Below are 11,649 nucleotides of genomic sequence, written 5' to 3' on the forward strand. Positions count from 1 at the left end.
ACTTTCATGTTGTCACTGTGAAGCTGCTTTGATACAATCTGTATTGTAAAAAGCGCTTTATAAATAAATGTGACTTGACTTGACTTGAAAGTTTAACTTAGTTTATGTGACACGTAGACGTAATAAATTATACCAACCCAGGCAGTTCCGTCATTTAACATCTTTTTTTTTTTTTGCGAAACTTAACTTGCAGGGGGATTATGCTGTTTTATGTATCCTCTCTTGTAGTTCGGGTAACGGGTTACTTACAACAAAAAAATAAATAAAAATAAAACAGAACTAAAGAGACCGCTTGAGAGACGTTCGCCTAAATATTTGTCTTTGAGCGCCCTCGTGTGGTGAACAATAAAATTACCACAGTGAGATAAAAAAAAACTACATTTCCTAGCACGACTTCCGTTGTTAGTCGGAACTCGGAAGTAGATTTCATAAATTTTGGTTCCATACGGAAGTGGCACGTACATAATGGTAAGATTAACTGAATGGATTTAAAAGTGTTGGTTCTTTGTCGTTTTCACTTTAAATATATTAATATTACACTTTACAGGGCACCACGTTGTTTCTAGTGATTAACTTTCAGACTTTCTAGTAACTGCGATAAATAAGCTACTATTTTTACACTGTAGTTCGTACATAATTCACCCATATTAAAAATAGTTATTTGTCCGCTTACATTGATTTGTTCAACTTCAATATTATACATTTGTTCATTTCTTTATGACCGCTGTTGAATGCATAATTTGCCCTGCCACAGAGATTCGGGCATTTAGTAGATAGCCAATTGAGTGCAGGGATGACGTCAAAACGTTACCTCGAGATCTGCTGGACACCTATGGGGTTTTTATAATGTTTTTGTTTGTTGTTTTCTATTTAGGGGGGAAATACGGTCTGTAACGTTTGAAGTTGTTATGTTTATTTAAATATATATATATATATATATATATATATATATATATATATATGAAGAGTTCAGATGCAAAAGCCTCTAAATGCCATTTGAAATTTTCTTCTAGAATGGTCATTTTTATCAAGCTTGTATATTTAAGTTCAATAATTTCACTTAAATGGCACTGAAGATTACTTATTAATTGCCATTTAAGTGAAATTATTGAACTTAAATATACAAGCTTGATAAAAATGATCATTTTAGAAGAAAATTTCAAATGGCACTTAGAGGCTTTTGCATCTGAACTCTTCATATATATATATATATATATATATATATATATATATATATATATTTCTAGTAAGTTACTAAATAAGTACTTGTGGCGTGTGAGTGTGTGCAGTTTACGTTATTGATTAGAGAAAAACGTTCAATTATATATAACAAAAACCCTTCAAGTATCTTCAAGTTATATTTACCACAGTGTCAGACCTTATTTTAATTAATATTAATCTTTTGTCTTTTGACTTCATCTCTGCACCACTTTATTTTTGCTAGATAAATGTGAGTTATCATTTGTTTCTCAGTTTGGATTATGGAGAACATTACAAATCCTAAATGTTAAATCCTCAAAATGTTATGTTTGTTTTATATATTGACATATTAGAAAAGTGAGACTTTAAACCCTAAAAACTATTTTTTTTTTTTTTTTTTCAGGCAACTGGAGCAGATCAAGCTGTTGGCTTTGGTCTTGTTGGCTTTAGTCTGTTACTGTTCTCATATTACACTATTTGGGTCATAGTCTTGGTATGTTTTTTTTTTTCTTTTTCTTAAGACATGATTTTTTTCATATGTTACTGAACAAATATTGAAATTATCAAACATTGATGCAAACTCTTCTGCCCTTGTTCCAGCCTTTCGTAGACAGTGACCATGTGATCCACAGCTATTTTCTTCCACGAGAATATTCAGTCATACTTCCTGGAGTCGCAGCATTAATCCTCTTACTATTTGTTGGTAAGTAAAGCAAGCAATATGTCACAACCATGTTAATTACTCATGCCTCAGGACATACTAGACATAAGAGTGAATGAGACTTAACCATTAAATCTTTATTATTATATTATTTATATTATTATATTTCTCTGTTTAATCTTGTGATCAAATTTACCCTAATTTTTTCAGGCACTTTCATAGGAGTCGTAACATGGAAGAATCGAAAGCCTAAGAAAATGGATTAGGACCCTTCATGCTGCTGTGATTGATCTGGTCAGAAGAACGAACTGTGTTGATTTCACTCATGTACCACTTCCTGTACACAGCCACGTGAAATGCTCTCCTGGATTCCAGTCATGTTCATGTGTTTGGTAAAATAAAAATAGAGTTCATTTTAGTAGCCAAAAGCAGTATTGAACATTTAATTAAACAGTAGTTTAATTGAGCTTTGTACATCTCGTCTCCACAACCTTGACTTTAGACCACACTGGTTGTGAGATGTTCAGCTTTGGAGATTAATGTCCATAATCAGGAAGTTAAAGGGAAGTAATACATCATACAATACATACATCATACAATACATCATAATTTCGTTATCTAAGACAACAGGCTAGATATGTATGTACTTTATATCTGGATGGCTTCTAAATGGAATTTCAACTGTTCTCTTATGTTGTAAATAAACATATTTATAAAGTAGAGTGCTTGCTTCTTGCAGCAAAATAATTTAGTACAATAATCTAAAAAGAATGAGAAAGAGAACTTTCTGTAAAACCATACACAATCCCACATAAAAATAATAAAATATGCAACATTTAGTACAATGTCATGTGTTTGTTTCTCTCACCCATTTTATATGTTTTACTTTATCTATTTTTTATCTATCGATATATCTATAAAACTCAATGCGATACAATGCGTGTCATATATCATAAACTATTGTATGAGATTGATTTATTTCTCGACAGGTGACATTACTCTGTATTTTGTGTAGTGGGCTACTTGGCTATATTATATATAATGTAAATGTATATTTAAAACATATGGACTTATCAATGTTGCACTTTATATTCATATTTACTATTCAGTGTTGTCTATACTCTGTCAGTTTGTAGTTGTGGTGTATGTATTCAGTAACTGTGTTTGCTGCTGTGTTGTGGTTGTGGGATGGGCCGCTGCAGTGATGAGAGACTTATCGAGCGCGAGCAGCGGCTCATCACACACACACACACACACACACACACACACACACACACACACACACACTGGCCGTGTCATGTCACGCAGGGCAGAGCCAATGCTCTGATCTTCACGGACGACGACATGTATTAGTGACCACATTATGAATCGCACGGAGGTGAGTACATTTATTTATTAGACTATCATATTCCTTTTTATCGAAGTGAAAGCAAACTCAAGTTCAACAAACGTCTTCCCGTTTTAAAATGTTCTGTTTGTTAAAATGTACATTAAATAGGCTACAAACCACGTCGGATTCACAATTTTATAAATCTAAAACTTTATTTCGGACTTGGTTTTCTCTTAATTCTGTCCTTCATACGAGGATCTGATGACAGAGGTTTTTTAAGCCACAGACCGAGGGAGGAAAAACCTGAAACGAGATTGGAAAATTGAATTTCTTCATACAGAACATCTGATTACCATTTCTGGAGACAAATAAACCTCTGATTGAAAATTTTCTCTGGCATTCAGTTGACAGTTGACTCACTGAGGCAAAATTCTCTACAGTGGTTAGTAACTGTGATTTCCTTGCGTGCAAACAAAATACTGATGTCTTTAAAGAGTAGTAATGGGATGCTAGATTTGTGCTGTGACCCACTGCAGAGGCTCGTTTGTTATCCCATGATGATGGTGCAGTCAATAGGCTACTAAAGACGGATTTCAAATCATTTGATATTTTCCTGTCTGAGTGACTGTACATTAAGAACTCCGAGACACTTGAATAGAAACAGATTTTGACTTGTTTGTCTGTTGTCAGGGAGACAGAATTCTACCAGTTTCAAGATGATGACAAATCCTTGCCATTAAATCATGAGTATAGAGTGCGAAATAACTTCTCACTTTATTATTATTATTTATATAAAACATACATATATTCAATTATTTTTTAAAGTTTAGTTTTGTATATAAAAAGCAATAGGCTACTGATAAAACGACTCAGTGATCAGTCAGTTAACAAACCTTACATCTGTCTGCATGTGGTTTCTACTAAGGCTTTGCAAGAACTAAATGGCTATTGTATGTTGTAGATGGAGATGTCAGGGCCAAGTGTAAGCCGACATGGTCGAACAGTGAAGAGGAAACGGTGGGGTGGACTGAGGCAGCAATTGAAACTGCTGGGTCTGTTTGAGATCGACCAGCAGCATGAGTTCTACAGTCTCACCTGTATGATGAAGGAAGGGCTGTTTGCCGCTGTGCAGAACAACCCTTTACGTGTGAGTATTCCCGTGTTTATGAACCTACATCCCATCCAGTCCCTATTGAATATCACTTTTCCATTTTCAGGTAGCCTAAAGATTACAGAGGGGAAAATGCAGTCAGAGCAAGAGTGGTGTTGCCCTGGGGTCCATATAATATATATAAAACAGAATTTACTTAAAAAAATAAAATAAAAAATAAATCTGACTATTCACAAAGCTATTTTAAAGCTTCACCAAGAAAATCTGGCCTTTTATTGGGGGGAAGAAACCCCTTAATTTAGAGTTATTTTAGATTTTCTTTATTGTTTTAATTGTGTCTTTATTAATCTAATAAATTAATAATTAACTAGTGTTAGCATATCCACCACTCAAACTGCTATGAATAAATGTATATGGACAGAGATGATTGTAATCAAACAGGTTTGGAATCATGAAATCAAAATCAAAAACCAAGTGAACAGTAATCAAGAGAAGCTGAAATGTTAAATCTAAAATCAGCGGCTTCTTGTTAACCAAGAATAAGAGTCCATGTAGAATGCAGATGGTTAAGTAAATAATAATCATAAGTATAATATCTGAGCTTTAGTGTATTTTAGATGAACAAGATACTTTTCCCGTCTAAACTTGAATGCAAGCATTTTTATGTTGTAAACCATTTTATAAAAGGAATAAGACACTCAATCACTTGCTATATTGTGAATATAGTCATGGTTAAAGCGCATCTATTTATCATAGTTAATGTTAATCTGAACATTTACTAATATATATTTTTTTAAAGTCAAAAGTATCTGTAAACATTTGTTAATGCACATGACATTTTGTATGAATTGTTTGTTCATGTTAGTTAATGCATTTACTAAGGTTAACAAATAAGACCTCATTGTAAAGTGCCTTGTTTTGTAGTGTGGTGGCACTCATAGTCATGTGCTCGATCGCTAACAAACACACAGACACAGATGATGTTGCAGACCCCATACTCCATTGAATCCAGTCTGCCTATGCAGCAGTATGACTCATGAATGTGCTGCCTGTTGTCCAGGGCTTAAAGCATCTCTCTCACGCAGTTAAACAACAAAAAGAAAAAAACACTGGTACTACTAAAATATGAATACTCATCATTACTGATCATATATTTTGTTTTTAGGATGAGCTGTGTGAAGATGACTACAATTTTGAGTTTACTCAAATCCATAAGGTACATGTAGATGAATGGAAAAAGCGGACACTGCTTACTATAATTTTAGCTTCTTTTTTTTTTTTTGCTTTACTGCACAAAATGTGACATAATAACTAAGCAGCTGTTTAGCGTTGGCTTGTTTTGCTTTAGTTACACATAAGAAGATATGTATAATTTCTACTGAATCTCATCAGTTGTGTTTGTGTCCGTGTGAAGGACTTCAGGATGGATACGTATGCTGGGCCGGTGTTTTCCAGTCTGCGACGCTCCCTGGGGATGACAGAGAAGGAATACCAGCAGTCCCTCTCTTCCGAAGGCTGCTACCTGCAATTTATCAGCAATTCTAAGAGCAAGGCAGACTTCTTTGTAACGTAAGTCAGCATAAATGTTTTGCTTGCAGGAGCATAAGCAACAGAGACAGCATAAAGAGGACACAGACTGTTTATAGAGGAATTAATGGAAGAAATCACATCGATAGAGGTATTGGTGTATATATACAGTGCTGTGATGAGATTAACATTTTGAGCTTTCTATTCATCAAAGAACCCTCAGAATAATGTATCATGGTTTCCACAGACAGACTGTGTTAAGCAGCTGTTTCAACACGCAGTAAATCAGCATACTACAATTATTTCTGTAGGATCATGTGACACTGAAGACTGAAGTAATGATGCTGAAAATTCAGCTTTGCTGTTACAGGATTGAATTACATTTTAAAAAGTATTAGAATAGAAAATGGCTATTTTAAATTTCTAATACAATTTCACTAAATTACTTTGTACTGTATTTTTGATCAAGTAATAAAGTACAGTGGTGAACATAAAGAGACAGGTCAGTTAAGAAAACCCCTCTCTGTATCTGTAATTAAACTTTGTAATAGCAATATGTGTGTTTGATATCAAACCAAATGTAATTTAACACACATTTGTCTCTCCTCTTACCAGTAATGACAAGCGGTTCTTCTTAAAGACACAGAGTAAACGAGAAGTGCGATTTCTCTTGACTAACTTGAGAATCTACATGGAACATCTGGAGAAGTATCCACACTCTCTGCTCGTCAAATTTTTGGGTGAGAAGCTGCTGGCAGCTGGTAAATTAACTTTAGCAAATGTTACTGGGCAAATATTTTATATAGTTCATTCATATGCATTATAAAATTGAGACGACTTAAAACCCTAAATTCTGATCTTTATCGCGTCCGTTTAAGAAATTGTCATGCTTTATTCTTAAACAGGTGTTCACAGAATTAAAATTGCACATCAGAGGATGGTAATTATTTCATTTATTAAATATCTTTAATTTACTGTCAATATTACTTATTATCTTATGGACCCCAGCGGTACATGTTATTAAACTCTATTGGTTTCCTGTGTGCAGAAGTACTTTATTGTGATGCAAAGTGTATTTTACCCTGATGACAGAATCGCTGCAAGGTAAGGCTTGCTGTGTGTTATACATGGAAATGGTGTTATCGCTCTGTCCATTATCAGTCCTGTAAATATTTAATGTTCCTCATCTCCCCATCACATATGGAACTTTACTTTTGACCTACTGTAATCCACAGCCTTGCATTAATTGGTCATTAAATTGCATTGCCCTTTAGGTGTTACTTTTGGCTTGCACTTATAGTAAGAATAATGATCTAATCCATTACTCCTCCTCTTAGCTTTACATTCATCCTTCACTCTCTCAATGTTTAAGGTATGATATAAAGGGCTGTGAGATGAGCCGGTGGACAGACCCATCCCCTGAAGGCAGCCAGATCATTGTTGTTTTAAAAGATCTTAATTTTGAAGGACAGTTCATTCAGTTAGGTAAGGTCAGTTCCTTGTTGGCAAAGGATATGTGATGTAGACTTCATCTTCATAATCTTATAATAGCTCCTTGTTCATATGACAGATCAACAGCGTCCTTGGCTCCTGCGTCAGGTGGAGATCGACACAGCCTTTCTTCAGACACTCAATGTGTTAGACTACAGCCTCCTGCTGGCCCACCAGCCCCTGCACCAGGATGAACTCAGCGAGAATCTCTCTTTCGGAGCACTCATCATGCGTACCAAAAAGTGAGCATAGTAAAGTTTAGTATACCATGCATATAGTCATCCATAAACAACCTCAGACATTTACAAAGATGTTTTAAATATATTGTACATATTTCAAATGATCCTAGTAAATAAGATCTAAATGGCCAAAATCTAAATTTCAGGCAAGTTAATGTACACTATTACTATTCCCATAAACAGCCAAGGTTCGACCACGTTTTGAAAAGTGAAGGTTAATGTATAGTGAACGGAAACCTTAAACTGACAATGTGTACTTTTTTATGTATTTTATTATTTAAAATCAAAATTTTTATTCATAATTGTGTCCTCAATGGTGTACAAATACCTCTGCTAACAATGCACGTACTCCAGAAAATACAGGGAATAAAGAAGGCATAACTACTATTACAGTAGTTCATGTTTTTCACGGTCAGTAATCGGAAGTTTGTTTGAAATAACAAACCTGTTCAACTGAAGGAACACTCAACAAAGTGCTATTAGAAGACATCCTGTCATAGCTTTTTGGTACATGATGGCTACCGTAAATGCAACGCGCATTTGAAAAATTCACACAATTCACACAATTTGACACAATTTGTTTAAATGCAAAATACATTCTCCCCGCTAGATGGAAGAAATTCCTACACATTGTCCCTTTAAGGGAGATGCCAGTCTTATATTGTCCTGCAATGTTTTTTTTCCCCATTTTTTTCTCATTTCGAAGGCTGCAAATTTGATTCATTTCAGGAAAGTATCTATTTCATTCCAAAGTAAGAAATAAATTACAGTAATTAATTAATGTTTCATAAGGAATAGCAATAGTTATTCTTCAATGATGTATACAGCCAATAAATTGAACCTCTGGAGGGGCCAGGCTTCAAAATGTGAATTTATCTCAACACACTGTGATTACTTAAAATTGTAGTAATCTCAATTATAGTAAGTCTATAGGTTTGTGTAGTTTGGTTTTCAAAATCTATTCTTGACACAGTCAGACGCTACACAGATGCTTACCACTATCCCACATATATATTCAACTGAATGAACTACTCAGACTGATGTGCACACATATGATAGAGATAAACTTTATATGATTAAGAATACTGATGTTTGATTATATGCTTCCATTGTTGTCATGGTTTACAAACAATACTTACTTCTGCTGCCTCGTATCTCTCTTTTTTCTTGACTGTGAATGGTCATGTTCACATCTGTTTCCAGATCCTTTTTCAAATGCCCAATAGCCGGCAGGCATGTAGAAAAATAATATTTAGAATTAATGTAATTTTTTAAAATAATGTCTCAAAGACATAACACAAACTAAATTACTACACTATAATAGCCTACCATACTACCATTCCGTCATTCATTAAATATCATCTCATATACAATATATTATAAAAACAAAATAATTTACGCTACTCATTTTGATTTCCTTTGAAACCTTTATGACTTTGTTTCTTCCATAGAAACCAAAGGACATATTTAAAGCAGAATGTCCCAGCTGCTTTTCCATACAATGAAAGTGAACAGTGATCACGGACTGTCAAGCTTGTCAATAAACAACTTAAATTTTAATAGTTATCACATGACTTCAATATGGGCTACTTTTATGGGTTTTTAGGAGTGTGATGTTTTTGGTCCCCATTCACTTACATTGCATGGAGAAGAGCAACGTGAACAGTTTTGTCTATGTTTGTGTTCCTTTAAAAGCATGAAAAAATCTGCTGCAGAAAAACCAAGAGCTTCAATTGAGAAATAAGCGACAGCCAAATATTTTGATCAAATGTTAATCATTGAGTGGGGTAATGGTCTTTGTTCTATTCTCTGTTCCTCTCTGACTGGTTGTTAGGTCAGTGAATGCAGCATCCAGTCCTTCACATGCTGCAGAGGAAGATTCCGCACTCTCCGCAGGGTTAAATTGTGCAACAACACAGTGTCAGACAACAGAAATGCACAGTGGCAATGGAGGAATGGACAGTACAAGCCTTGAGGGAGACAAAATTGAGCAAACCAGTTGGATGGGAACAGAGTCAGCCAATCTACAAGAGTTGCAGGCCCAGAACCGGAGACTGCTTCCCAACATCAAGAACCCGCTTCATGTCATTGATGGATCAGAGCATCGTTACTTCATTGGAATTATTGACATCTTCACTGTTTATGGTTTCAAAAAGAGGCTTGAGCATTGGTGGAAAAGACTGAGATACCCACAGCAAACATTCTCCACAGTCAGTCCTCCAGCTTACTGTCACAGGCTGTGCCAGTGGGTTCAGGACCATACCAAATAAAATAAGACCGCTTGGAAAATAGAAGGCAGCTTTTAAATTAACCATTTTGAAGTATCTGTTAATGAATAGCTTTGTTTAAATACATACGTATGCTAATGAAAGTACTTGTTTAAACACTGTTCTTCCAGAAAATGCAAAAGTTAAAAGTTGTATTCATTTACAATTAGATGCGCAAGTAATGGTGCAGTGACCATTGTATAATGCAGAAGATACATAGGCATGACAACGTGAATATGTTTAATGAATTGTGTTAAACTGATTCATTGAAAAGTACATTTTGACCACTTGATAACTCACTGCTCAGAAAGAAATGATTTTGAGAGTCAACTAGATGGTAAAGTTCATAGACAAACTTTAAGTTGGCTTGAAAAAGCCTAGCCAGAAAGTTTTAAAAAGTTTAAAACTGTTGTAGCATGGTTTAAAACGATTTATCATGTTTCTATGGCTAACAAGCCCGTTCTCATCCCAAAGCGCCATATAGGACGCTTTTGCAAAAGCGTAAATATCCAACACATTGCTAGCATGATTTAGTATGTTTTAACGTGACCATAGATGGATAGAGAAAGAAAGATTAGAGATAGAAAGACATAAAAAAGAAAGAAGTTAGAAGAAAGAAAGATTAGTTAGAAAGAAAGATTATTAAGAAAGAAAGAAAGAAAGATTAGTAAGAAAAAAAGAAAGAAAGAAAACAAGAAATATTAGTTAGAAATAAATAGATTAGTTAGAAAGAAAGGTAGATTAGTTAGAGAGAAATAAATGTTAGAAAGAAAGATTATAGATGGATGGCTATATAAATAGGCCTATATAAAGTTTATTAGTGCAGCGAATGGTAGTTTAATTGAGTCTAAGGATTCAGGGAGTTTAAATTTGCGTTTTTGTGTTATGCTAGGCCACCGTAGCCTTGGCTCAATTTGAACATTCTGCAATGGAAGTCTACAGGATTTTTAATATTAATTTTTAAGAAAACTGAAAGTCAAAGCAATCAAAGATATAGCACACCGAGTCAGAACAGTCTGAAGGTCTGAGCTGAGTTTGGTAGTCGTAGCTTTAATGGTCTACTCTAGGAGGAGGCACTGTCTAAAATTTGTCTCAAAAGAAGAATAATAAGTTTACATACAATATCAGTAAGTTGGCTTTTCTAAGGCAACTTAATTATACATAGGCCTATCTAACTTAGAACTTATCAACAGCAGCAGGGTCCCATATTTTACAATGTCTTTCATTTTCCACATCTGTTATGTGAAGCTACATAAGTGGGCATTCGAATGTTTTTCTTTCCTCAAAATTATGCAGTAAATAATAAAATAATGTATAAGATCAGTATCTTATATTCTTTAAAGGTTTAGTTAGCCTAGATATCAAACTTTATGCGATTGAAGCCCATCTTGAACAGGTGAGATATCATGTGTTGTGCAACTTGTCAGCAAATCATGAAATGTTGGATTTATATCCCTGGAGCTAGCAGTTTTAATTTTATTAGGTATTCTGTCTTACAGTATACTGTAAGTGAGATATATACTTTTGAATTGCAAATTGTATGGCTTCAACTAAAATAAATGTTACAGCATGCATCATGCTTAAATGTGAATAAATCATGAATCACTAACATCCCAAAAGGTCAATGAAAGGCCTGTGTTTTTTGTTTTTGTTTTTAACAAAGGTCCGATAACTGATTTGACGTGGCCACAGAAAACATTTTTTTAGTATTTATTTTTTCATAAAAAAATAGGCTACTTTTTAAAGAATTTAATTTAGTTAAAATACTCAATATACTGTGTTCAAAATAACTAAAATAATAAAGGGGTTAAAGCAGGCCGTGT

At 34.3% G+C, this 11,649-nt stretch overlaps 2 protein-coding genes across 4 annotated transcripts; both read left to right on the forward strand.

Moving 5' to 3' along the window:
* The first annotated feature begins 405 nt into the window (after window positions 1-405).
* On the forward strand, window positions 406-2,700 carry dpm2 (dolichyl-phosphate mannosyltransferase subunit 2, regulatory). Its single transcript, XM_039659924.2, has 4 exons — window positions 406-468; window positions 1,604-1,693; window positions 1,801-1,903; window positions 2,072-2,700. Exons 1-4 carry the CDS (start codon window positions 466-468, stop codon window positions 2,125-2,127), a joined length of 252 nt encoding a protein of 83 aa, XP_039515858.2. The 5' UTR covers window positions 406-465; the 3' UTR covers window positions 2,128-2,700.
* A 348-nt stretch (window positions 2,701-3,048) lies between these two features.
* On the forward strand, window positions 3,049-11,405 carry pip5kl1 (phosphatidylinositol-4-phosphate 5-kinase-like 1). 3 transcript variants are annotated; one of them, XM_089130287.1, is made up of 11 exons: window positions 3,053-3,239; window positions 3,882-3,945; window positions 4,153-4,338; window positions 5,468-5,518; window positions 5,717-5,871; window positions 6,445-6,569; window positions 6,735-6,769; window positions 6,878-6,933; window positions 7,202-7,314; window positions 7,400-7,562; window positions 9,394-11,405. In XM_089130287.1, the coding sequence occupies exons 3-11, from the start codon at window positions 4,153-4,155 to the stop codon at window positions 9,827-9,829; spliced, it is 1,320 nt and encodes a 439-aa protein (XP_088986413.1). In that variant the 5' UTR covers window positions 3,053-3,239; window positions 3,882-3,945; the 3' UTR covers window positions 9,830-11,405. The 3 variants fall into 3 exon arrangements, with proteins under 3 accessions (XP_039515857.2, XP_088986413.1, XP_039515854.2); XM_039659920.2 differs by lacking the exon at window positions 3,882-3,945 and having other exon boundaries at window positions 3,054-3,239; XM_039659923.2 differs by lacking the exons at window positions 3,882-3,945; window positions 5,468-5,518 and having other exon boundaries at window positions 3,049-3,239.
* Window positions 11,406-11,649: the final 244 nt, after the last annotated feature.

This window comes from Pimephales promelas, chromosome 4 (assembly GCF_988280905.1).
Source record: "Pimephales promelas chromosome 4, fPimPro1.hap1.1, whole genome shotgun sequence".
NCBI classification, from domain to species: domain Eukaryota; kingdom Metazoa; phylum Chordata; class Actinopteri; order Cypriniformes; family Leuciscidae; genus Pimephales; species Pimephales promelas.

Excerpts from the sequence above, each read along its gene's own strand:
- dpm2 (XM_039659924.2), top strand. Across the intron at positions 1,694-1,800 it reads CTATTTGGGTCATAGTCTTG|CCTTTCGTAGACAGTGACCA; the intron begins GTATGTTTTTTT and ends CCCTTGTTCCAG. Across the intron at positions 1,904-2,071 it reads AATCCTCTTACTATTTGTTG|GCACTTTCATAGGAGTCGTA; the intron begins GTAAGTAAAGCA and ends TAATTTTTTCAG.
- pip5kl1 (XM_039659920.2), top strand. Across the intron at positions 5,872-6,444 it reads AAGGCAGACTTCTTTGTAAC|TAATGACAAGCGGTTCTTCT; the intron begins GTAAGTCAGCAT and ends TCCTCTTACCAG. Across the intron at positions 6,934-7,201 it reads GATGACAGAATCGCTGCAAG|GTATGATATAAAGGGCTGTG; the intron begins GTAAGGCTTGCT and ends TCAATGTTTAAG.